We start from the raw sequence: 27,398 nt of genomic DNA on the forward strand, positions 1-27,398 counted from the left end.
ATATGAAGGACAGGGAGAGGAAAATGATAGAACGGAAAATGGAAGGTGGTGGAAAGGAGTCGCATGCTGGGTGGCTGTAATGATGTCTGAGGGCTATAGAAAAGGGGAGCAAAAGGCGCATAGTAGTGAGAGAAAGAGAAAACTGTGGCCATATAAGGAGGAGGCGGGAAGGAGGAGGAGGAGAGAAGATCCCCCACTGTGTCCAGAGAGCAGGAGTGATAGTTATGTTCTCCTTTTTCAGACTGTTGCTGAATAATGAAGATGATCTCTGGCCAGACTTGCTCCTTTATATTGTTCAGCACTGACCTCTACACTTTACATACAGGATAGACTGAGCATTAGAAGATTAGGCCTAAGCAATGAAACACCACCAATGTTATTTTCTATATTATTGCATTCAAACCCATACTTATTTAACTTAAACTTAAAATATTTTATGCTCAGAATATGCTTCTTCCCTCCAAGTCCAGTGGAGCCCATTCAAACCGCAGCATAACTTCAAAAATGTAGCGGACAGTTTTAAGAAAACACTCCAGTACGTTAGCCTGGAGGCGTAAAGCTTTGATGGGGCTGCAGGACTTGTATTCCTTAATATTAGGGCTCATTGTGTTTGCCAACTTTTAGCACTGGATCATATTCTGATGATATGGTCATATCATTTTATGATTTCACAAATTTCTGTAAAACAATCCTAATTGTATGTGTGTAAATGAATTGTGTACTTGTGTATGTAAATTGCTTCAAATTGCCCCTTAACTGTTAAATGTAGTATTTTGAATATAAGTAAATTCAATTAAATGTTTGATGATTTTAAAGGTGGTTTTGCAAACATTTGCGTTATCCTTATATTGAAAATACACATAGTAATACCTTGATACTGATTCCAACCATATTGCCTAGCGCTGCTCCTTATGTACTCCTACCATACATAGTATTGGAGTGCATCGTGAGCTTCTGTGTAACCACTTTCACGCAACCCCCACCAACCATCACATTCACACAGCTAGCTGCACTTGACAAGGGTAGTAGTCATTTGTCTAAGATGAGAAATCACTCATGCTATGGGTGATCACAGACTGTGTGTGTGTGTGTGTGTGTGTGTGTGTGTGTGTGTGTGTACTGTTGTTGCTGCTGCTGCTGCTGGTGCTGATAATGAAGAGATAATTTCAACACTCTTTCTTTTTCTTTCTCTCTGTCTCTTTTCATCACTGACCTGGCTCTTCTTGCCCCCTTCCTGCCATACTCCAGTGCTTTTCATGTTACTTTGCTTTTGTTTCTGTGCACTTATTTCATGTCGCACTTCCCCCAGCTTGTTTTGCTCGGGAAAGAGGGAAGGAAGGAAAAAAAAAAAAAAAAAGCGAAAGTTTGTCTGTCTGTGTTTTTCAGACAGTAAGAGAGAGGAACAGAGGCTTCCTAAAATGTTGGTATTATTTGTGGTTTGTTACTCTGCTCTGATTCATAGCAGCATCCTCCCACTACTGTTTAAAGGGAGGTTGTAATATGCACAGCATAATTGGATATGTAATCCTTTGCTTTGCACCTCTGGTAAGCAGTGCTGAGTGGAGCTGATTAAGATGTTTGGAAGACAATAAAGATTAAGCAGGCCTGTTTTCAGCAGCAGCAGCAGTAGCCCAAAAAGTCTGAAGCAGAAAAGAAAAATCACACACTGCTACCGTTCTTTCTTTAGTCCAGCTGTAATCAGTCAATCTGTGGAGAAGTAGAGGCAGCGATGTCTAATTTTGCTGTTAAAACGTTCAACTTGTTTCCCTTCCTATGATGATTTGACAGATTACGGTTTTATTTTGATAGTAAACAGGAAGGGGTGAGGATGTAGGACAGGAGGAGGACTTCTGCCATGTTTCCACTGAAGCATCGTCTGTTATGCAACACATTTTCCCCCTGAACGGGGGTGTGGTGCTGAAGCGTCTGTCAGCCTGGACAGTCAGTCAGTCAGGTGGATTGACTTCTTATCTCAGTTACAACGCCACCGGCCAGTCACATTTCCACCTCACTCATTTTCCTTTCAGAACCTGGGGGCGTGTCTTTTCATTGACTAACAAAAGCCCTGCCTGTTTTTGGGAGGAGGTGTTTGTGTGTGTTGTGTGTGTGTGTGTGTGTGTGTGTGTGTGTGTGTGTGTGTGTGTGTGTGTTGGACCTTGTGAAAGCACAACAGAGGGAAGGAGAAAGAAAAGAAGAGATTAAAGGTAAAAGAGGCAGATTTCTCCACCCCCTCCAATCTCCCTCCTTCCTCTTCGGTCTTGGCTGCGGGTGTGTTGGGACAGCAGGAAGGGGAGCTGGAGGAGAAACAGTTAATCAATAGCCACAAGGTCAGACGGCCAGCGCTGGGCTGGATCGTGCCCTGTTAGTGGTCCGTGGAGCTGCCTGGCCGCTGAAGGGGATTTGTAGCACTTGTCAGGGCTTAAAGGAGCCCTCTCTGGACCACTTGCTTTGGGTGTAGTGTGTGAAAGAGACATACTGGTTAGCAGCAGGAGAGGGAGACATCTGCTGGATGCTGGGAGACAGCACAGCAGAATTAGGCCACCCAAAGTTATGGTCATATGTGCAGTCAGAGTGCCTTTGAGCCATGCAGAATGTAAAGTTAGCTGCTTTGTAGGGACTTTTTACAGCAGCCACTGCAGCATCATGCCCATTTAACCTGAGAAGAGTCATATGGCTGCCCCCTGTTTGACCACATTTGCTCCAGTATTCCCTCTTATTCATGTGAGCAGTGGATCCGCTGATGTTTAAGACTTTTTGCAAGTGCACTTGAGGTAATTTTGCTCTGGTAATGCTTAAGCTCAGAGGATTAGTAATACACTCTTATTCTCAAAGTGTTCCTTTGAAGTTTTACCTTTACTCTTAATCAAAGTGAAGAATTAAAGCTTTTGTGTTTACATGCTCTTAAGTGTGTGTGTGTGTGTGTGTGTGTGTGTGTGTGTGTGTGTGTGTGTGTGTGTGTGTGTGTGAGAGAGAGAGAGAAAGAGACAGAGTGTGCATACTTGCAATAGTCTTTCTAAGATAAGCCCACTAGACTGAGCATTACACATGAAAACTCCCTGAGCACTATGCTTTCATCATATTCGGTCTCTCGCTCTGTTTCTCACAGCAGGGGATCTTGGGGGACCCTTTATCAGTACTGAGCAGCTTTCTGGAGCCCTGGCTCCCACCTGTGGTCTCTCAGTTAGCCTATTGTGTGGAGGAATGTGAGACGGTCCAAAACTGATGAAGATAAACACAGAGAGGGATGCTGGTAAACCAGCACAATACCTATTAATCCAGCCTCCATTTCTCCCAGAGATGCAGTGATGTACGTTGGGCTGGAATTGTTCTTGTTGTTACTGGTCCCTGTTGGATCAGAACAAGATATACACAGAAAGAAAGAGATGCTGTAAAGCTATACCTTATCCGTGGTTGATGAGATAACAGTTTATCTCCTTTTTTAGGTTGCATTAAGTGTTTGATTTTTCTTCTACAGGTAAAAGCAATGAAGTTTCTTTCAGTGTCATGTTTGTCGTTTGCTGTGGAACATCTCTGTTTCAAGCCTTTGCCAAAAGCATGTGCTTGAGGCAGATCAAGCCCCTCGATGAGTGCATAAACAAGCTGGATTCCCTGTTTAGGAATTTGTCAAGCTGCTAAAATGCTGTTTGACTTTTATAGGCTTCAAACTCTTTACATGGGTGACCATATTCTAACAAATGTACCTCTCCTCTTCTGCTTCCTTTACAGAGTACAGCGACTTTAATGGCGTTCCGGTAGAGACATCAAGATGAACACGTTACCATCAATGGACCGGCACATCCAGCAGACCAATGACAGGCTGCAGTGCATCAAACAGGTGTGTATAAAGACCCATGTGCAGCAGCCTGTAAGTTTTTCTTTAACTTCATTCAGTAAAATGCAGACATGAATTCTGGCAGCAAAGACACAAGAATCTGCATTTCCTCTCCTTTCCTACACTCTTTTCTCCTTTCAGCACCTTATATGGGCATCAGTTTTTCTGGCCATTAGCTCGAGTCACACAGATCATGTTGCACAGGGTCAGAGAGAGGGAGAGAGAGAGGGAGAGAGAGAGGGAGAGAGAGAGAGAGAGAGAGAGAGGCAAATCTGGCAGAACACAAGAAGAGACTTCAAAGAAACTAGCATCATAACAGACTCTACTTTCCCCCTGGTCCTGTGCTCTCTTACATCACGTTCCTGACTCTTGACGTATGCCGGTCCTTGTTGTGGTTTTGCTTAAATGCTTCCTTGACTGCCAGCTTTCAGGAAACTCCTCGCAGACAGATACAGACAGAAAGACACAGTCAGACATAACCCAGGGCTACTGCCTCTGCCTGTGATTAATGGTCTACAAGAACTGGCTGTGGGCTTATTTGTTTATGCAATGTGGGTGTGATCCTTTATATCTCCCAACATCCATATGACACCATGCCTTACAGTGAATGAGTGAATGATAGGGCTTTGAGCTTGCAATTATGAGGTGACATATCCCTTTTCTCTGTGCCTGCTGTTAAACCCCCCACCCAATCCCCCACCTAAACTCCTGAGCACCCACTATAATAACCTTTATCTTAACAGGCTCTTGTTGCCTCAATGCTTTTACTTCGATTGCATTGAGCAATGTGCTTGACGTCAACATCTTGGGAAAGCCTTATTTCCAGTATGTCAGCTTTTCTCAAATGAGTAGAATTTGGTGGAATTGACACTACTCACTTCGCCAAGCTTCCTCAATTATTTTCTCAGGCGTCACTGATAAGCCCTAAATCGCCCGAGTTAACACATCTAGCTTAATAAATGCACTAATTGTAGTTTGGTTTATATACTCCTCTTCGGCTCTGGCTGTAATAGAATTCATAGTAAACCAGACTTCAAAGGCAGTGATTCGGTCAGTGAGCTCTGAGCTTGTGGCGGCTCTGCCAGCAGGGTGTTGTTTTGGTTTGGGGAAAGCCGCTGGCAGAGAGCCAAGTGTTTTTCATGCAGCCAGGTAGGCACTGAACAGCCTGATCCTTGGCTGGCCTGAAAAGGGGTAAGCCAGTCCATCATGTCACAGAGGACGGTCTGTTAAACGTCTGGCTCTTTGTCTGCTGAAACCCCATCGCTGCCACTCAGCCCTCTTCCCCCACCTCCCCGTTTTTGTCCTCATCCTACCCTGAACAGCAACATCAACAAGAACAGCTCAGGCCCCATCCTCCTCCAAAAACTCAGCGGAGCTATTTGACTCTGCTGTCCTCCCCCTGACACCAGAGTCGAGGTTGTCAGGCAGAGTCGGTGGTAAGCGCTGCAGCAGGAGCTGTGAGTTCAGATCTAGACAGACAGCCCCTGCTGTGCTAGTTCTGATTCCTCTCGCGCTGAAGGCTGATACGCCTCCCATCAAGCTGCAATAATGCCAGATTATATCACTCATCTAGAAGAGGCTCCTCTCCTCCCTCTAACTCAACAAGAGCATCTATCACTTTCTCTCACTCTCCCTGCTTCTCTTCATCCACAGCTAGCTCTTTAATAGCTAATCTTCACATCAAAAAAGATGAGTCACTCAAGGCCTCTCTTTGAAGCTCATGATATCATTGGAAACTCTCAGAGAATTTCTCTGCGGGCGGGGACCAGGCCTGACGCGTTAGGCAGCGTTCGCACCCAAGAGGCCTTTTGTCACACACCTCCAAAAAGCTGCCCTTTCAAAAACGCTCACCTCTGCTGCCCCCTAAAGACAATAGTTCTACCTTCATTTCAAGAACACACAAAACAAGACGCTTCAGCTCCAGATGAGAATAATAAATGCTTTCAAGTGGGCTCAAGCTCGCCGACTGAACAAGCTGCAGCTCTGCACCATTTCAGAGCTATTAACCTCCTGAGCCATGAAGAAAGGGAGCCCAATTTTAAAACCGCTTATTGTGTCCTGCCAGCCTGAGTAGCCTTCAGACACTGGGAAGAAAAGACTGAACTGTTTCAGGCCTCAGTGAACAAGTGAGAGAGACGGACAGAGACTGAAAGAGATTAGACAACACACCAACGGCGCATATTGAGTCTACACACATAGCTGCCAGGACCAAGGTTGTTTTCTTTGTGAACAGCCAAGGCAGCCAGTGGACTTCTGGTGCCGAGGCTCTGTTACATTCTGAAAACAGGCAATGAATGAGGGGAAGAGAGAGAATGAAGATTGGAGGGAAAGATGTGGTTGCTGTGTGGGTCATGGGGGTGAGGGCTGGGTGTTGCCAAGAGAGATTAACAGGAAACACTGGCATCATTGTTGATATGGGTGTGATCTTCTTCCCACAATGCAGCAGAGCCCTAAGTGGGCGTATATTGGAAGGAGTCAAGGTCCTCACAGGGTTGTGCAGAAACACAAGACATTAAATCAACGCAGTTTGAAGGGAGAGCGCAAGACTGAGAAACTATTTGGTTTCAGTGTTTTTCCAATTTGTACTTCATCTGAAAAAAAAACCTAATTATTTTCCATTGTTTCTAATGGCAGTCTCCTTCCTCTGTGTTTGCACAGCACTTACAGAACCCGGCCAACTTCCACTCAGCGGCCACAGAGCTGCTCGACTGGTGTGGAGATCCCCGGGCCTTCCAGCGACCTTTCGAGCAAAGTCTCATGGGATGTCTGACGGTACGCAAACAGTAATTATGGTTTTCATTGGATTTTTCAGGTACTTTTTAGGAGACATGAGCAACACAATAATTAGATTTGGGACAATGAGAAGAAAAAGAAAGTTTTAGGTTAACCTAGACAGTGCAATAACTGAAACACAATTCATGTCATAGTCATATTGATATTTGGATTATACTATTTTTTCTCTCTTGACATTTGAATAAAAACAGTTAGTAGCAGGCTATAGTCCCACTAGGTTTGTATCAAGTAGTTATCCAAGGCAGCGGCTCAGGCCCTCAGGGGCCAGTGACAGAGGTTAAAGTCCTTGTCACCCACTGCTTCTCTCTACTTTGTGCTTCACGCACACACACACACACACACACACACACACACACACACACACACACACACACACACACACACACACACACACACACACACATACATTAAAAAAGAGGCTTGAACAGGACTGTGGGTAGCCTGTCACCCCTGGCTATTGCCTTTCAGTTCACCAGCTACCATTCATTGATCTGGACACAGGCCCAGAGAGCTGGCCTGCACCAGGTGTGTGAAAAAACTCACATACATTTACATACACAGTCACATGTGTGAAAGAGGCTTTAAAGCAGAGTATTGAAAGTTTCACGTGTCTATCGCTAAGTTCAGCCTATGAAACTCTGAAGGAACATTGTCCCCGGCTGAAGTGGTAGCGTGAGCAAACAGAGAAATGCTCATTAATGTGTAAATCACAATAAAAGCCTCTTAAAGGCTGATAAAGAGCTATACAATGGAGCCCACCACTGAGATCCCTCTCAGCATGGGGCTGTTTCCATCAGCTAAATTGTTTCATCAGACTCAGAGAGCAAACGGCTTCTCATCTGGAGAATTACTGCACGCAACAAGTCCTTGCATTCTTTGAAGGATTTTATCTTTGTGACGCTACCTCGCTGACTATGTATCAGAGCGCTGAACTGAAATTTAAAGATGACTGCGCAGCAATCATAGCCCTTGAGATTTATCGTAGCTGAATGAAACTGAATGTGTGCCTCATGTGGAGACGCTTGTTCCCTCTGGCATGTTGTACATGTGGAGGTCATCCTCCGATCCCTGGTGGACTATCGGCTCCAGAGCAAATAAAAGATGACATAACTGCGAGTGCTGCACTATTAGCTGTGTCTGCTTGACAATTTGTGGGTTTTTTTTTTGCATACTGTATCAAAAGTGTGGGTAATGTGATGTCAGTGCAGGCAGACATCTGTATTACTGCCTCTTAGTAGGAGCTGTCTTTCACATACAACTGTTTAAACAACAAGCAGAAAGAAACTACAAAACTGATGCTCCCCCCCTACAGCAAATACATAAAACAAAATGTCAATGAACCAGTAACCCTCCAGCACCTCTTAAAGCAATGTTCTCACATTGACAGGAATTTTGGCCCGGAATGTACGTCCTTAGATTGAGATTAAGCTGAAAACACTGTTAAATCTGTGTTGAATCTATGCTAGCCTCTGTAGATGGCTGCCTGCCTAGTGCAAACTACAGGGCAGGCTCACTCACGCAGGAAATTAAATGATTGACAGCAACATGATTCGACCGTTTGTCAGAATCGTCACTGTTTGCATAATATGGTTGGGTTGAATAAACTATGTTAAGTATTTAGCCCCTGGAATTCTCATGTCTACTTTGCAGCTTTAAATACATTTACAGTAATTAACTGTAGAATTGTATATTACAGTCTCTTGACTATATCAATCAATCAAATAAACCCTATTTATTGACATAATTTCCATAGTTTTTCCTTCAGTGCTCAAGCAGCCATATTACCTGTAACAAAGGCACTTTATGATCACTGCTAGCTGTTATGTTGGCTCTTTAAAAGGCACCCCAGCTGACCTTGTTAACGCTAATGTGTGTTTTGAGGTCAGAGGGAGCAGAGGAGTTGTCATCTGCTAGTAGACAAAAGCAAAGGGGGTTTCCTTCTAATAATGATTTACCCCTGTCTCCTGAGTCCTGTTTAACGTCACTCAGCATCCCCTTTAACGTTATATTAGAGTGAGGGAGGCTCCTGCTTTATGTCCCATAAATGTTCAACCTCTTTTTAAAGTCATTAGCACAATGACTCATTCTTATTATTATTCATTCTTCTCAAAATTGAAAGAAAAAAGGAGGATTTTTAACCTTTGTTCGCTGCTGAAACGTACATTACTTACTCTTTTTCTACACCGGCCCCAATACACACACAGTTAGACTTGTTAGTTTAGCTGGATATCCCAATACCTATTATTTCAACATTTCCCTGCTCTGTCTGGGTAATTAAACCGGCAACCTTTAGTCAGAAGACAAACTCTGTTCATTTTAGGGCCAGAGCGGGCTTGTTTGATGATAACATTTGACTCTGTTCGCTCTGCAGAGCGGCTGTGGTTTGGCTCTTTCACCTCTCTTGGAGGTTGATGCAGTCATCAGACTCGTCCTGACTGTGGATCACTGGAGCAATCCAGCCTGCAGACTCCACATTAATCTCACTCATTGAATGAGTGTCTGTCTTTAGAAAAATGAAGTTTAATGACAGGGTTCCAAATATTAACACAATTAAAAAAGGATTAAGATGTCTTTCACTATAGCTTACAGTTTATTTAGCATTTATTATTCATGTAAGTAAGAGTAGTAAAATATCAATATTTTATTGTATTGTGTAAGATGGATGGATGATAGACAGACAGACAGACAGACAGACAGACAGCTATACTCATGATCCATCACTCTTTCTCCAGGTGGTGAGTCGCGTTGCTGCTCAGCAGGGGTATGACTTGGACCTAGGGTACAGGTTGCTGGCTGTGTGTGCCGCCAACAGGGACAAATTCACTCCCAAGTCTGCAGGTAAGACCCTCCACTCTACTAAAATGCCAGCAGATGCATGCTCGTACATCATCCCATTTACTGCTGTTGAGTTGCAAGACAGCGGACAACAAAGTGCTCATTGTTCTTCATGCTGCAATTATTCACTTTTTCATGAAACAAAACAATGAAAACAAATCGCTGTATGGCTTTAAGTCGTGATTATTCTGCTCTGGCCATGAATGCACAACGTAGCTGCTTATTATGTTTTGAGCACTATATAAAGGTCATTACGATATATTGTTAGCAAGACACAGATAATCTCATAATTATGCTAACAGACAGTTTAATTTGTAAATTATTTTGTTCCTGCCATTGCTCAAAAAACTAATGAAAGTTACCATGAATCTGTGGTTTGCAAATTTGCGACTGCGACCACAGACATCACACGAAAAGCCCTTGGAGCATTATAATGTCAGATATTTTTAGTCCCATTAAACATTAATGTGCTATTGATATGAGCTGTCCGGGTGGTAGCCTCAAAAAAACAGTCTACTCAACAGTCCACACAAACCCACACTTGTATGTGCATATTTTCACACACACACACGAAGCACACACAAAGAGAGAGAGAAAGAGCGAGCAGTAATGCTATCCTCAGACATTTATCTATCAAATCCAATTTCCCCCTGATCTATACCTCCCCTCCCCTCCCCTCCTCCCTCAGTCCTGCAGGAGCAGCCTGTTGTACATTTGTCAAAGTGAAATGTGCAGAGGCGGGAGAAAGGAAAGAGTGAAAGAGATGGATGGCTGGGGAGGTGTCGCTGATGTGTGCTGGGCCACTCACTCTGCGTGACAGAGACCTGACAAAGCCGTAGCCAGCCAGTCAAAACACAGATAAACCTTTGTTTGGCAGTTACATAAGTGGCAGAAGTGAGAGTAAATATTTTGATTAAACTCTGTGATTCCTCTGTTTTTCTGACAAGGCGAATACGTCACTGTTTTATAACAACAACTGCTGTGACAGTAACAGTAACACTTGTAATAGTATCCCATAATTCCTCATACGAGCTGCAATGTGCTGCAACTGAATATGCTGAAGGCAGTAATGTATTAGTTTCTGCAGTTTTTTTGCTCACATGGTCCTATGATATGAACATTTGCTCAAGCTGAATATCCTCTTTCATTTGTGGTGGGAAGCGTCTTGTTGGGAGGAACTTAAGTGGTCAGACAGACGTCAGTGTACAATATTGATTGCTGTATTTCTCCCTCTGTCTGTGTTCCTGTGTTGGGATAATGTGATTGTTGTCCAGGCATGGCTCGGACTGGCTGGCTGTCTGGGCTCGACTGAATCATCCTCCGGCCTGCTGATGGTTCTGGGATCTAATAGAAGACAGCACTGGGTTTCAGGAAGAGCTGTTTATGCACAGCAGACAAATGGGAACTGTAGTGTAATTATGCAGGGGGTGGGGGGGAACCAGTCATCAAACTAGGCAGGCAGGCTGTCAGGGTGGGAGGCAGATGTGACTCAGGGCAGATCTTACTCACTGAACATCCGTCTTACCTCCCGCACAAGGACGTCTGTCTGAGAAAGCAGACGGGAGGGCTACAGAGGAGATGTGATGCACACTCGAACTCTGAGAGCTCACACAAATGCATAAACAAAGATGCAGAGAACGAAGCATTTGTTAACTCTGTCTGTATGGTCATATGTCTTTGTGTGTGTGTGCGTGTGTGCGTGTGTGTGTGTGTGTCCGTGTGCATGAAATGTGTGTTTAATTGTGCAGCCCCAGCACAATCTTCATTCAGCCTACATGGCGACAGAGGGCCGCGAATCTGACACCTGAGAGGCCAGACGAGGGCCGAGAAGTCTAGGATGCTCTCTGCGGGCTCCTCAGGGGAAGAAGCAGACTCTTAAGACTGCAGATCAATCCCACTGACGCTTTCTTTCAGAGCATCAGTTAAAGAGGAAATTGATGAAGCAATTATTGGTACCCTACTTTTTTTTAAGTTTGACAACTTGAGTAGTTGCAAAATTAAGTTGACGTGTGTATTTCTCACTACAAATACAAAATGCTGTCATTGCTGCACAGCGCATGCAAATACCAGGTGATCTAGGTCAGTGCTTCTTTAACCTTTTCAGACCAAGGACCACTTACCCAATAAAAAAAAAAACTTATGGACCATCTGTCTTGCTGCCAAAATATCCCCCAAACCAATAGGCCTCCTACTTCAACAGTATATTACAAATTATAGCCAAATTAATGACAGTTTTACAAATAGCTTACTCACTCATTGTCTCTGTTGCCATATTAATGGGAAGAATGGTGTTGCATATAACCGTAAACGTTAATCCTTCCGTATTTTCTTCAAATGTGACGCTGATCATTTGTCATGTAAATTGGATGTCGTGTCACAAAACGGTCAGCTTCATTACTCAAGTCCGACAATACAGCAAAACAGCCAATTCAAATAATAATGTTTCAATTTACATACGCGTTTATTAAACATAAATAATAATAAATAAAAACATGATATTTTACAGAATCTACCCGCAGACCTTAAGGGGTGGCTGGCGGACCAGTCTTTGAGGAATACTGATCTAGATGATGAGGCAGGCAGACAATTTACTAGAAATTTATCACCAAACAAAGTATTATATGACTTCCAGTAAGTCATTAAATGGGATATTAGAGGATGAACAGATCTACAGTAAAAAAAAGAATCCAATCTTGCATTTATAGATAAGTCTTGTGTTTATAATTTCTTTTTGCATGTCTGTCAGCTCTCTTCTCTAACCCTCTTCACTCCAAGTAAGAGAACCCATGAGCAAACTACAAATGCCTAAGGTTGCACCTCTCCCAACATAAAAAGTGCTGTCCTGTGAGACATTCGAGAGATTTTTAGCAACAGCACACTGCTGCTGATGAGCTGTACGGCGATTGTGACCCTGCAGCGAGGCCTTAGGGATTAGCATGTTGCTCTAATCTGGAATCAGACAGTAAAGAGATTTATCTGCTGTTAGGCGAGCTAGCATTAGCACTATTAACTCTCAAGGCCAGCGAGGATACTCAGCTTTAACACTGTTAGCATACTAGCAGCTAGCATTGCTACGTTTAGGTTTAGATATGTGTAGGAGTCACTACAATTAATAATTATAGGTCTGGCAATGCAAGACTACTGTACACTTAAAGAACGCTGCTTCTTTTTCAAATCCAGTGTTTAAAATGCGTAGTCCATTTTTAAATCTTCTTAGAGTTGTTTTTGATTTCCTCGTAATAATCTGTAGTCTGCTACAAGATGACTTCCAACTGCGAGGTTCATTAGATAATAGGTGTGCTACTGCCATACAAACACAAAAAACTCTAATAGACTCTGAGCTGTTGGGCTACTACTGTGAAGTTCAGCAGACACCAAATCAGATTACGCACTTAATCTATCAAGGGTTTTACCGTTTCCTTCCTCAGTGAATCTGCCACTCTCGTGACCAAGCTCACAACAGTTTGTTCTCTTTCTTTATGAACTACAGCATTATCATCATCCTAAGTTATCCTCTTTATTTCTACTGTCTTGCCTGTTCTCAATAGTGTCCCCTCCTGTTATGTTTAAAATAGATGAAAGTAAATCTCAAGTGTGACTCAGTTTGTGTATTATGTTTTCAACATGACTTGACACGTTCCTGATTAAAGGTAGCTGCTCCCTGGAATGATCACTATGTTCTTAGAAACCTACTTTAATATTTAAGTCAGGTTTCTGCTTGTTTTTCTGTCTTGCTCAAAGAAATAATACTTCAATCATCTATGTTGGCATTGGCATCACATGTTATCAGAAGATTAAGCTCATCATCGTGGTCAAAGAGCATCTACACAAGTGATAATTGTTTTTAATGTTTTTAGTTTCTCTTTTTCAGCTGATATAAGTGTTTTAAAAAAAAAAAAAAAAAAAGAAACTTGGGAAATATGATGAAAAGAGCTTAGCTTTGTTCTGGGTGGTTTGTAAGTTCCCCCACCCACTCACATCTGACATTAAAAAGAAAGAATTGTCAGCGTTCGGTCAGTCAACAGAGCTCACAGAGCATGATCTCAGGAAAACAGCCACTCTGCTGTGTCAACAGCGACAGAAAACTTCCAGGGTGTGGCTGTAACTCACTCCATGTCCTGTGAAAAACACAAACACACACACACAGCGCTCACGAAAAATACTTCACCCACTCATAACTCGCATAATTCAGCAAGCAAGTGCAACTGAAAATAAGTACTCGCCGCAATATCGTCATCAATGTATTTGGTAACATATCGGTAAAATATCGTGGCCCATATGGCCCAGCTCTAACACACACACACACACACATCCTCTCTCTCCTCCTTTGGCCTACAGCAATCTGACATGTCTTCCACTTATCTGTCTCAATTTACTTTTACTTGATTGATTTTCTCACCCCGTCTTTCGTTCCAAATTTGAGCTGTGTGTGTAGAACTAGAGGAAGGTGTAGGCATCCTTTGTTACTGACCCAATCAACCTTACAGACTTTTATATTTAATTACTGCTGAGTAAGAGCAGCGCACTGAATTATTAACAGGAAACAGGGTTTATTTTTAGCAGGTGGGCCTCTCTGACACTCTCCAATGGTTCGCCTAAGATGAAACCCCTTTGCAACCCAAAACCACCTGCAGAACTTCTCTCAAGTTTATCGAAATAAAGCTCATGGGGAAATACTTATTTGGGTAGCTGCATTTGCTGCCTCTGGCTGATTTGGTCCTCTATCACTTGCTATTTAATTGGTTTGGTTTACACAGTTGCAAGTAAATTCATTTAGGTAAAATCCCAGCTGAGCTGGCAGTGCAGTTACACTCCAAACACAGAAGTGTTTGTTCTTGTCAAATGTTCTTGGATGAGCAAATGATTTAAATCCTCCTTTTGTTCAGGGTTGACTGATCTGGCACCCACACCTCAGGACTCAACCCCCCCTATCACACATCCCCCCCCCCCCCCCCAGGGGCTTTAGCTACACCCTTTTCAAGTTATATTTCTGTCCAACAATGCCTCCGTTGTGTCTTTCAATTCTGCGTGGGACGTTTGTGAAACCGTTGATGACTGAGTGTCTGTCAGACAAAAACCAACTTCCCTCTGCTGTCACGAAGCCAGTGGGCTTTCCCGCTCTTCGGCTGCACAGCACATCTCAGCATTTAGGTAAGGAGAGAGCAAACAGTGACAGTTTAGGTCTTTCCTGCTCATTCATCCAGATTTTTTTTTCTCACCATGTTAGGTTATGTTAGGGGCGGGCGAAGAGAATATGAACTCAGATTCACCCTCATCCTGCCTCTTCTTTAATTCAGTGGCGCTCAGCTATTCTGCAAGTCTCTGATGTGTCTTGTTAGTTGGATTTACTAAGTGGCCTATGATAAAGACAAGGGGATGTTGTCAGGTTAGAATCCCCTCTGTCATAGGGCGGACAATTTACTATTTGTCTGCCTTAATAGAGTGATCTTTACATCTCATACTTTCTTCTTCTCCCACTTCCTCTCTCATACATTGGCTTCCAGCCAGCTTGCACAGCATTCTAAGCTCCACCCATTTATGCAAGTTTGCAATCTGAGCTTTCATTGTTTTTTTTGTTTTTTTTGTTATTTCCTCTTTTTTGCCCTTCCTGAAAATGGCAGTCACATTGTCGGATTATGCATGTGTGCATGTGTGTTTCTGTGTGCACTGTCTAAGTGTGTGACGGCAGCTTAGTAAAACAGGGCAACGGAGCACTAGACGGACTAGGCAGAGCACATCAATAACAGCACCTCACAGACAGAGGTGAGAAGCACTGCAATATCTTGCCTTCTCTGTCTCTACTTCTGTTTTGTCTGCGTCGGCTCGCTGTCTTTATCTCTTTCTCTCATCCTCCCTTCTCCTCGGCTGTCTCTGTATATTTCTCTCCCCCCCCCCTCTCTCTTCCTCCCCCCCGCAGTCTCGAGAGTGTGTTGGAGCCGGTAGCAGGTACAGCAGGAGCCTATTAGTGCAGAGCCCAGTTCTGATTGGATAAGCCTGAGAAACCGGGAGACTGCCTCTGAATAATTGATGTGCATTGTGCAGACGCTGGACAAGGGAAAAAGACAGATCAGAGAGCAAGGAAGGAGAAAGAGAGTGAGCAAAAGAAAAGAAGAGAGAAATACAGGAAAGGAGATGAAGTAAGAAAGAAAAAGTGAGCAGAGTAAGGGATATGTGCAGAGAGTGATAAGGCGCAGGCAGGAGGCTTGGAAGCAGCAAAAGCTTTGAGAGTTGCCACTGGCCTCTGCGGGAACAGGAGCATTTGTGGCACTTGATTCTTTTCTCTGTGCTATGAAGGGAATAAGATGAGATGTGCAGGGACTTTGCTTGGCTCTGGGTAAGTGTGTGTGTGTGTGTGTGTGTGTGTGTGTGTGTGTGTGTGTGTGTGTGTGTGTGTGTGTGTGTGTGTGTGTGTGTGTGTGTGTGTGTGTGTGTGTGTGTGTGTGTGTGTGTGTGTGTGTGTGCTGTCCATGTGTGCATCTCTGCACAAAGCTATTTGGTAATTCACAGGCGAATTAGCAGTGGCCAAATGAGCAGTGGATATAGGTCTAAGATGATGAATTGATTACAATTGCCGTAATTGAAGCAGAATTAGTTTTTTTTGGTAAGAGTATATACTCTTGCATAGTCTGAATGCAAAACTTTAAATTTTGACTGTGCTTTGACATTGTTGTCTGTTGCAGCTGTAATTTAGGCCATAAACAGCAAGGGCTTCTAACTTGTCTGGTGTGCTACATCAGTAGTACAGTAGTGTGAACATAGTCTAAAGCTTTGGCTGCTCACACAACATGGATCAGGGCAGATCAGCTCACCACAGGTTGACCTACATGCTGTTCTGTTATAGGGTTATTCTGAGTGGGGTTTTGTCTATGTACACTGCACAAGCATACATTTACGTTGTGTATTGGTTAGTTGCTGGCTTATTTCGGGGCTTTGTGGATAAGGGTTACAGTTGAGGTGGTTATGTTTTGGTCTTTATGTTTTAGTTTTCACGGCTGGGCATTAAAAGAGTAAGTTTGGGGTTTAATGTGGGTTTAACTTTGAGAGGATTGTAGGTATATTATATAATTCTTTAGTACTAACAAAGATAGAAGAACAAACATACGGTGGTTTTGTCAGTTTGTATTTAGTTTATTTGACATTACACACAAATTCAAATGTCATAATGACACACTCATGTCCATTGTTGTAAATAGGTAAGAGCCCTGGTGACTTGGCAGCATCGTACATTCCACATCTTCCAATTGATGGCACCTAAAGGAGCATTTATCCATTTCGGTGTTAAGAGTGCAAGTGTATGAGCGTGTGTTTCTACATCAGGGGAAGATGACCCACTTTTCCACCGTCGATTCTTTTTTAAGTTGTTGACCTGCGCTTGGAGCCAGAGCCTGTCTGCCTGTCCACTCATTAGAAGAGAAGGGCGGGAAGAAGGGTGAGTGTAGTCATGGACGGACAATGTAGTTAGATCAGCACACAGAAAGGGCTCTTTCATTGGTGTTTAAAAGAATTAAATGTACCTGTCATTGTACTGAAATGTGTGTCCTCATAAAGGGAAACAACACTTCCTACATGTGAATGAGTAAAGGGCAGCCAGGCAATAAAAGCGGCATGATGCTAAAGGTTATACAATCAGTGTTTAAACTTACAACTGACAACGCATAGCCTCATGCAAACAATAATACAATCTTCCATTAACCTATGTAGAAAACTCTATAACACAATAGGACTTCCAGATAGCTGTCGTGGAGCTGCAGCACTTCCTGTTAGCCTGAGCAGGGTGTAAACCGCTGAAACCGTCTGCATCCTCAACCTTACAGCCACATGCAGCCGCTCTCCCCCTCTAGCCTTCCTCTTTTCTCTCTGGCTCCAAAGATTTGTTTGCATCGCTTAACTCGACACACTTCTGTGACCTCATGTGAGTGTACTCTTCTCATCAGGTTGTTTAGTGACTCATTCATGACATTTGACTGTGAACTGTATGTGCACGGCCTATGTTTTTTTGTTGTTTTTCTTGCAATTTGTTCCTGCTTTTTCTGTGAATCATTGCCATGCTTGACATCCCTCCTCCCACGGAAAGCAAGTGGCAAAGTAAAGTTGTGTTAAGAGTTGTTGCTTGAGAATTAAGAGAGGAATTTCTGGTAGAACAAAGTGATGTCAGGTATTGATAGCAGTAAGGGTGGAGGATGTGTTTCAGGAAACACTCTTCTTCAGTCTTGTTAATCACTTCCATTATTTATTTGGTGCTTCAGTCAAGGTGTGTTGACATCTCATGGCCACTCCTCAAGAAATTCTTTCTTTGCTAATTCAAAAAAAATAAGGCCACAGCTGGAATTTCATCACTTTTTAATCACTGTTTTATATTATGGAACAACAGCCCCAGGGAATCTCAGAATTCTTGATTGTGTTTTTCACCCTAATGATTTCATTGAAGGAGCAACAGTGTGAGATGAAAGACATATTGTGGAAGTTGAGGCAAGTAGTGTGTCTGTTTATAATTAGGCATGTGATATTTACTAGTTTCCCTCCAGTGGTGGGAAGCTGCACGTGGCTGATAAGAGCAGTTCATTCACAGCGTGCTGTTCTCTGATGCTCTTCCTCGCCGTGTGAGGTGCTTTACGGTATAAGCATATCTTCACAAAGCCCAGACACTGACTGTGTTTGTTTACTCACCAACACACACCTCAGTTTCCATATTTACTTTCCTTTTTTTTCTTCCTGTTTTTATACATATAATTGTGTCCGCATACCTTTGCACCAATGTGTATTTCCCTGCTTACTTGTACATGCCTTTGAGTGCAACTGTGCATTTTTACTGCACAATGTGTGTGACTCAGATCTACGTACTGGGTGTGTGTGTGTGATTGTATGTAGGATCATTGTGAGTGTTGTAACAGTTCTCTGATACAGATATGGAAGGCCGTGACCCCAGGCTTAACACTGCAAGCAGGACCGGCTGACTCACAAAGTATCTGACGCAGATACTAAATCTCACTGAATTTCATATCCCAGCGAGGACGTAGGTCAAATCTATAGGTCAAAGCCATAACCCCCTATCATAACAAATGTACCCAAAGCAAACCTGTAGTGCTGTGTAACTGAAGTGGTCTGGTATGTCCCTTGACACACTGGTGTCACAGGATATACAAAAATACCTCATCAAGTAGAGCTGCAATGATTAGTCCACGGAAAGAAAAGTTATTTTGATGGTTCCTTTTTCTGCCTTTCTCTTTTTTACATCATTGTAAACTAAATATCTTTGGACTGTTGGTCAGACTAAAGTGACCACTATTTTGAAGGCCATTTTTCACATTTTTTGATTAATTGAGAAAATAATCGGCAGGTTCGTCGATAATGAAAATATTTGTTAATGGCAGTCCTACTGTCAAAAGACTTTGCAGGGAAAGGGAGGAGTTCAGGCCAGGGTATGCTTTTTTGTTGTTGTTACTTCTCAGAGGGAGTGTTTTAGGGCGTAAGTGCGTTTTGAGATTATTGAGAAATATTAAAGACTCTTTCCTTTTCTAAATAAATTTGGAAATATACAAATGATATGAGCTTTGCATTCTTGTGCTTGTCCTTTGTAGACTCATTGTATAACAGCACACAAATTGAGAGTATATGGCCATTTAAAGCTGCAATAAATACTCTGCTAAGAAATGTTAATGAAGCAGCGAGTCTCAATCAAGCTCAGTTGGACTAGGCACGCCCTACAATACATAAAAACGTAATAGACTGTTGTTTTTTGTGGCCACATGCGACACGGAGATCCCAAATTTCCCACTCGAGCTCTGACATTTTGCACCTTTAGTCAGATCCAGCCGTCATACTGCATTATGTTTGGTGTTCATGCTGATTCTTATAACTCTGCCCCGTTTAAAAATGTGTAATTTGAACCCCACAGAAACCAGCACCTGCAGGAGATGTCAGAGTGACTCAGGTAGAGCTACCCTCTCTTCTGGGCTGCAGCATTTCTTTGGCTTGTGACCCACACATATCCCGGGGAGGATGGGATCTGCCCACTCCCTCCATCTCCACCTGTCCTCTGTCTAGCATCCTTCCATCCATCTTTTCCCCCCTCTGTCCTCATGCCTGGTGTACTGCCAGAGGTCATGGATGAAATTCTGTCAAACCAGCTAGATAAGAAAACTGCATTGATTTACCAATGCAATTGAAAAAAAACTATTACGGAAAACTAAAAAGCTAATCAAATTAAAAATACACAATATAAAACATTTGAAGTTAGAGGCTGTTTCAGATTTGGAATATTCTGGTCAGTGTGAGCAGTTAGTTACATTAAAGGCCTGGTTTTGGTTGAGTATGATTTCTGACACAGAGCTGTCTCTCTGCAGGGCATGTTTGAGTTGTTCTGCCTCTAAGCTGTTGAGACTAAAGCCCATTTGATATGCTCTTCTCTTGGAAGAAGTTGGCTGAACAGAGAGGGGGCAGGATGGGGGATATCATTGACTGCTTAAATGGCTTCCATTACACTTCTGCAAAAAGCATGACTTTTTCTTTAATTCACAGGATTTTATATCCCCTTCATATTTGTCTTTTGCATAATATTTTGTACCCACACAGCAAAGACCTACCTGCCAGTGTTTTACAGACCTCTGCCGATGATATCTATTACAAATTGCTTCTTTGTTATCATCCCACACATTGTCTCAGAAGGCTTCTATGTCTAGTGCTGCAGTGTTCATGCTCAGAAAGTGTAATTTTTCATGTAGTATTTCCTCCTTTGTCTGTGTTGTTATCAACAAAATGACAGAAGAGCTGTATGCACAGTATTACATGTCTCTATCAAAGCCTGGGGTATCCAGCATTGGTGATCAGAATTTGGCATGACAGCCAGATTTGTGGTAATTTCAGGACCAGAGGTTATGTGAGCATGTACAGTATGAGAGCAGGGATCTGCAATCCATCTGAAGATTGATTTAATATATTTAGACTGATTAAGCATAATTAGCACAATGCTCTTGCAGAATATGACACAAACCTCTATACAGGCATTTATGCAAACCAAACTAGTTAGCTATATAACTGAGCCTCCAAGTTTATACTTTGAGCATGCACAGTAACATCCCAGGGTCACGGTGAATATAACAGTTCATGCAGCTACATGAAATGATCTTCTTTTGCCGCTCAGTTTTACAAAACCTCCGTGCCATTCATTGCCACCAAAGTTTGCTTTCACATGTAACATCTCGTCAAAAATTTAAAAAATCAAGCTTTATTTGTCATTGCATGAATACAGTGTATTAAAACAACGAAATTCAAGGTGCCGCTCCAGATCAGTGCTTTTAAAAAGATAAATAATTAATAAAATATGCAACAAACAAACACCCCCCATCCCCTACATACATTTCACTCTCTCTTTTCTCTCTCCCACACACTCACCCACTTACATATACAGCACATGTATTTTGGGATACAGGCAATTGACTGACACCCTCCCATCCCTCCCAGACAACACACATCCTCCCGCACACATACTATGTATAAGAGAGTAGCAGGTTTCAGCATAAGAAGAAAGTTCACAGATGCACCTTAAACATGAATTTAATAATGCAACAAAACAGCTAAGCGCTTCAGCTGTTACATGAAACCATACTGTATATCAGTAACATATCACTGATGCCATATCAATATCGTGATATAGTGCAGGGTCATTCTTTAGAGGAACCAGGTGCACTTCTGCACCTGAGTTTTAGTGGGGTGCAATGGGTAAAAAACAACAACAACTAATTAAAATGCCAATGCGTTTGTTTACCCAAAACAAATTCAGCAAAAGGTGGCACTCTAGACAAGAGCACTGATTAAGGCTTTGAAAACATGAAAACTCATCAGCAGTTTGTCTGTCAAATAGTTGTAAATAAACACACCGAAATGATCAAGACATGAGCAGATTCTTTTTTATTTTATTACCACTTGAGTGTCGCCTTTTTCTTGATTGATTTGGGGAAACAAACAAGTCTGTAAAATCTGTAGTAGCCGTTTCGGTGATGCACTTTAGCTGGCAGGATGTGCTGCTATTGAGAATGTTTTTTGGGTGACAGGTGTGCTGGTTGACAAAAAGTAAATAATATATTCATGTTGAAGTTAGCTGGTCAGTCAGTGATGTTTATATATCATTATATAGTATAACATATATATTTGCACATGCATGTAGGCCTGTAACAATTATTACATAATTGTCCATTTGTTTTACATAATCGCGGTTTCTTTGTTTAACCACAATAATTGCTAACATTAGCTAAGGTCTTAAGGCGTATGACTGGTAATTGTTGATTTTATTTAGATATGCCAAATTGTAATTATATAAGTGATTATTGGCTGGACTATATATTTTTATTATTTCAGTTTTTAGTTGTTGGCACTTGACCCTATACACGTTCATAGCAACAAAAATGACAAGGAGGGATACAGTTAGAAAAAATGTTTTATGATAATAGAGAGGCGTTGTTTACCTGTGTTATTACATTATTATCATTATCAACATTTGGAATTGTTACAGCTCTACATGCATGTCATTTTTCCTCATACATAGATTTTAGATTTGATAAAGTTTTGTTTTTTTTCCACACATATTTTAAGTAATTTGATGTCACATTTACTTAAAATGTGTTTGTGCCATGTTAGATTGCCTGTGCAAATTTACCAGCCAAAGGCATGAAAATAGTCTGGAATACAAGCGTTTGCACTAAAACAGGGTTGGACAAAAAAAAAAAAAGAAATTCCAAATATAATCTCAAAATGTCACTGTGCTCCATGCTTGGTGAGCTCTGCTGCCCTTTTAACACAGAGGATGTCATGAGCTACAAAATTACTGATGGGGTGCAGGAGAGAATAAAATCAGTTTGCACCCACTGAAATTGCCATTTCAGTGTGTGGATTTCACTTCATCGCTGGCATTTGACATGCACTGCCACAAAATTAGGCCATTTTAGCAAGTTCTCTACTCTGAAGGCCAATTGCTCTGTAAAACTAAAAGTATGCTTCCCTATGTAGTCATATAACACATTTTGTTCAGTAATTTATACCTGGGAACTGTCTAGCACAATGACTCTCTGCTGCTGGCCTCAGCATCTCCATTGTAAGAGTTGAGTGTTAACTTCCTCGCTGAAGGGCACAGCAGTTCATGTGAAGGTGAGGGTGTCTCAGTCACCTTCCCAACCCTGATGATGCGATGTGGCGGATCTAGGGCTTCACACTTAAATCATATCAGGTGTTTATCAACATAGTGGGGTCACCATCATCCAGCAAATTGAATTATGTTGGGGTGCACACATTTAAATTGTCATAGAATCAGATAGTCCACAATCTGTCATGATTTAACTGGCAAATGATATGTTCAAAGACAGATGCTTGCCCACACACTGCACTATCAGAGTTCATAGTAATTAGCATCGGGGTTTCCTCATAAAAGAGGACTTGTACACCCACTCTGTCATTAGTTAATGGGCCTTGCAGCCTGTTACCAGGGCTTTCCCTCCCTCCCTGCTTCTCCCAGAGGGGCTGAGGTGAGGTGAGAATGAGCCAGGGTTTCTGCTATCAGTCAGCCATACACCATTAAATACAACCTGAGTGAGGAGGGCCCACATGTCTCTGGGCATTACTCAATTAAAAGCCGCAGCTTCTAAGAATTGGAGCTGTTTGGAGAGGGTCGGCATGTGTTCTGCTCTCTCTGCTGGTAGAGGACAGAACAGACCAATAGTAGGGAGAGGTCTCTGTGTCAAGGCCCATTACAGAGAATCCAATGAAAACACCTCAACAACACAGCAGCTTCAGTGTCACTGCAGTCTGTAGACATCAGTCACCCAGAGCAGTAGCTCTGTTTATATCCATGTATTTAAATGAAAAGGTTTGACATCTTGCACAGTCATAAGTGCATTTTGATGTCTGCTTGCAGTTTGAAGGTATGAATGGTGAGATTAGCTAAAATAAACGCAATTACCGGATTTTTTTGGGATCAGCAGCAGCTTCTCGCCAAAGGCAGGGAAATACACCTTTAAACATCTCCACAGAGGGATGGCATGTCTAAGTAAACTATGATGTAATTCCCAATGATTAAATAAACACAAATGTTTTGACTAACAAAGAAAAAACTATATACACAGTGACTGCTAACCAACTCCTCTTTACAGGCTCCTGCAGTTGTTTCAAACTATATTGTTGGGATTTTAACAACTCCAAACCCTCAGTGCTGGAGAAGGTGCCTTCAGGCAACACTGCCACAAGCTCCCAATAAGCCTAATGTTTCATACTGTAGCTACAATCTCTCAGTTTTATTTTACCCAACTGTAAACTGTCGTGTCAACACTTTACCAAGTACTGTAGCACTGGCGTTCTGCAGAGCTGCTACTTGATCCTCTGGATATCCAGTGTTTGGACAAAGCTTGGCTAAACTCACTGTTTAACATTCAAGCTGCATGCAGAAACACAAGACAAACTGATACAGTTTCCCCAAAACTGAGCAATCTCTTTGATCTGGTACTATTTCATGATGTTGTAAATCAATCTTGTAGTAAAAACTCTCAGGATTTGGTTCAGAGTGATTCGACTTAGCATTGTGTAACTCTTCAGTTCATCTACCTTTTTTTACATTCTGCATAGTTTAAATTACATACATACATCTCTCTGACTGCGTAGAGGTGAGTGAATAAGGTTTTAACAAAGAGCCTTTAAGCTGTTGACCTTGGCTCCTGTCCACCAGGTAGCTGTTTGAGCCTTCAGCAGAAAGTGTGTGATTTAAGTACAAGGCTTTAGTGTAAATGAAATAGGAATAAATGGAAAGATGAAAGAGAAGAAACGAGAGGTGTAACGAGACAGAGACCTTGCTTTATAGTCTCCTTTGTTCGGATCGTCTGTGCTCTTGGCGTCTGCTCCTCTTGATCTCCGTTAGCGAAGTTAACAGAACATCTTAATTAATAATAGTGTAGACAGGGTGCCTGGGTAGCTGACCTGGTAGAGCACGTTCCCATATATAGAGGTTTACTCGTCGACGCAGCAACCGCAGATTCGACTCCGACCTGCGGCCCTTAGCTGCATGTCATTCCCCCTCTCTCCCCTTTCATGTCTTCATCTGTCCTATAAAAATAAAGGCCTAAAATGTCCAAAAATAATAATAATAGTGTAGACAGAAGCATCACAAAAGAACTTGTCAACAAAAAATGTAAAAAAAAAAAAAAAAAAAAAAAAAAAAAATTGACAGAGGAATGTGGGTGTGTACAGTGTGTGAGAAATTCCGAGTAAAGAGATGAAGTGAGAGAATTATGGTAGCATAGTTGCGTGCGTGTGATGGTGTTGGCAGGGGGTTTAACACAGGGGACTGAGGTCATGTACACTGTACTACGCTTGCTAAATATACACGTTGCCCAGAGCGGACCCTCACTCTATTATGAATGACTTCTGGCCTTGGCAGCTTGTTAGATTTGGTGGCTCGTAGCCACACTGATATGATAATGCCCCCCCCCCACTCTCTCTATTCTCCTTTGCCTCTCTCTCTCTCTCTCTCTCTCTCTCTCTCTCTCTCTCTCTCTCTCTCTCAGAGCGACTCCATCACTTGTGCTTGGAGCTGATCTTTAGGTCTAAATGGTGGGTTGCCAGTTGAAGAGACAGTCCCCTCGGTGCAGAGGTGGTGATTTAGTGGGGAGATAAGCTCTCCATAATGGCAGGGTAGAATAATTCCTCTTTAACTAGGAGGCTTGGCTCTCTCCACCCTCCAGAAGAAAATGTTACTGCTCCTCTGCTTTGTTCTTCATTCCTTTCCTCTCTTTTCTTCCTTCTCTCTCTCTTCTCCTTTTTTTGTTTGTCTTTATAAGGAGCAACTTGTCAAAACAGATATAAATCATTCAGAAAACATGATGCATTGTTAGCTCAAGCAGTTTAGACTCAGTGCATCGTAATGCACAGGTTACAGATAGCACAACTCACTCACTAACAGGGTTTCAATTTCAAAATCACAAACAGACATTTGTTGTTTGTGGCCTTGTAAATCCTCACAATGTAATGCCAATTGCAATGTTACAGACTGTTTATCAGGCCACAAAGATTTTCAAAAACTCTGCATCCCAAAACCCCAAACCTAGCAAAATCACTTCCAGAAAGCTTGTGTATCTGGGTCTACAAGCTAAAAATAGCATCTTTAATTATTTAATTAAGCAGTGAACACACTGTTACCTTTCTTTTGTTTGTTTGTTTGAGACGACCTTCTACAATCAAGAGGCAGTGTGTTTAAAGAAACCAAGCGACTGATCGATTCAAGAACGAAAAATTGATTGGCATTGGGGAAAAAATAAATTAGAATTGGCTTATCATTGGCACAATAAGAAGAAAAAAATCTCTTGTCTTCATAAAGAGGATGACAATGCTGCACGGTTTGATAAGTCCTTAGATATAAGAGAGGACATGGAAAGTGTGGAGAAGAATGAAGTGGAGGAAGTGGAGGGGAGAGAAGATAGCACAGTTTCTTACTTCCTACATAGATCCTATCTGCAACCCCAATCACTCCGTCTCTGTCTGCCTCTCATGCTCCAATTCAGCCTCTCCCTTTCTGTGGCAGAAAAACTGGGAGGTCCTTTGTGCTGTGGAGAGATTTCAGTTTATATTACACTGCAGGTAGAGATGATGTGATGTAACTATTGTGAAATCCACACAGGCAACTAATCATTGTAGGTTTATTGAGTTAGGCTGCCCCCTGGAGGCTTTAACAATAATGTCAGGCTGGATGGCTATGGACGCTCTGGACACGAGCATACGATTCAGTACACTGCTGAGAGACCTGACAGGGTAAATCTCTTCATTTGAGGTTGACATTTAAAAGTGTAAAGATCAAAACAAGAAACTCCAGTTGTTTTGTATGTGATTATTCACACATAGAACCTTAAACATTCACTCAACGCCACATGAATACACAGTGCAGACCCATGTTCATGCAGGCAAGTGTGGTGTGTGTGTGTGTGTGTGTGTGTCTGTGCTGAGTGGAGACTAACGCATGTGCATATGTGTGTGTGTCTGTCTGTTTCCCTTGCAGCCCTGCTGTCGTCGTGGTGCGAGGAGCTGGGTCGTCTCCTCCTGCTGCGTCACCAGAAGAGCAGGCAGAACGAACCGCAGGGAAAAGTCCCCATGCAGCCCAGCATGAACAGCATGAAGCCCGGCCTCACACACAGGTCAGTGGGGAGTCTGCGAGACATCTTCTGTCAGATGAATAAAGACTGTGCTTATATGACAGTAAACCCAGATTCTCAATTCAGTTCAAGGTTACCGTTTTTCCATCTTACCAATGCAATGAAGCTTTTACCTGGGGTCGTAATGTATCCCAAAAAAGAGGAATATCAAGGGCAAAAAAACTGTACAGCATAAAATCAGAGAAGACAGCTGTGAATTGGCAGAAATGAGTCACTTGCTTTTGAATAAATTAGTTTATTACTGCGGTTTCTACCCATTTGCTTCTAGTTATTTCCCATTGAATGTGATACACATCAGATACATCCCATACTTTTAATTACATTTTTATGAGTCAATTTTTTTTATTGATTGAATTTATATTGCACCCATTGATACTTTAACTGATGCATGCCTGTCTGTGCCATCTGTCAGTTGCCTGTTACTGCAGGCAGTCATCTGAAAGAAGCCAACAGTGAGATAAACTCTCAGTCAGCCTGACTGAAGCCCTTTAATAGACGCAAGGCAAAATCACAGTACTACAGACACTATTCCTTATTGTGAGGAATAACATTACACCGCAGGTGAATACAGAGGTTAACGCAACACAACATGCATACAATAAGAGTCTCTAAAGACACAACAGATTTAGGTGGGGATGGCGTGGTGTCTGTGTACAGTAAACGAGGAAAATATATGTCTGCATGCATTATATTCGCAGAGCTTTTTTTTTTTTTTTTTTTAAGATTATTTTTTTGGGCATTTTAGGCCTTTATTTCCA

The 27,398-nt window shown here is 42.2% G+C and overlaps 1 protein-coding gene across 10 annotated transcripts in view; it reads left to right on the plus strand.

Annotated features, from left to right (window-relative positions):
- The window catches only part of zmiz1a (zinc finger, MIZ-type containing 1a), a 106,805-nt gene that overhangs the window by 68,716 nt on the left and 10,691 nt on the right, over positions 1-27,398 (plus strand). For 4 of the 10 annotated variants that reach the window (XM_035992110.1, XM_035992107.1, XM_031306372.2 and 1 more), the window contains 5 exons: positions 3,727-3,835; positions 6,491-6,604; positions 9,358-9,463; positions 19,356-19,391; positions 26,487-26,622. In XM_035992110.1, coding sequence (XP_035848003.1) covers positions 3,767-3,835; positions 6,491-6,604; positions 9,358-9,463; positions 19,356-19,391; positions 26,487-26,622 — 461 coding nt within the window. In that variant the 5' untranslated portion in view covers positions 3,727-3,766. Of the gene's footprint in view, positions 1-3,726; positions 3,836-6,490; positions 6,605-9,357; positions 9,464-15,057; positions 15,224-15,411; positions 15,795-19,355; positions 19,392-26,486; positions 26,623-27,398 lie in introns of those variants that run through there. The other 6 variants (XM_035992109.1, XM_031306379.2, XM_035992112.1 and 3 more) reach the window with 5 other exon arrangements.

The sequence above is a fragment of the Sander lucioperca genome, chromosome 15, assembly GCF_008315115.2.
Source record: "Sander lucioperca isolate FBNREF2018 chromosome 15, SLUC_FBN_1.2, whole genome shotgun sequence".
Lineage (NCBI taxonomy): Eukaryota > Metazoa > Chordata > Actinopteri > Perciformes > Percidae > Sander > Sander lucioperca.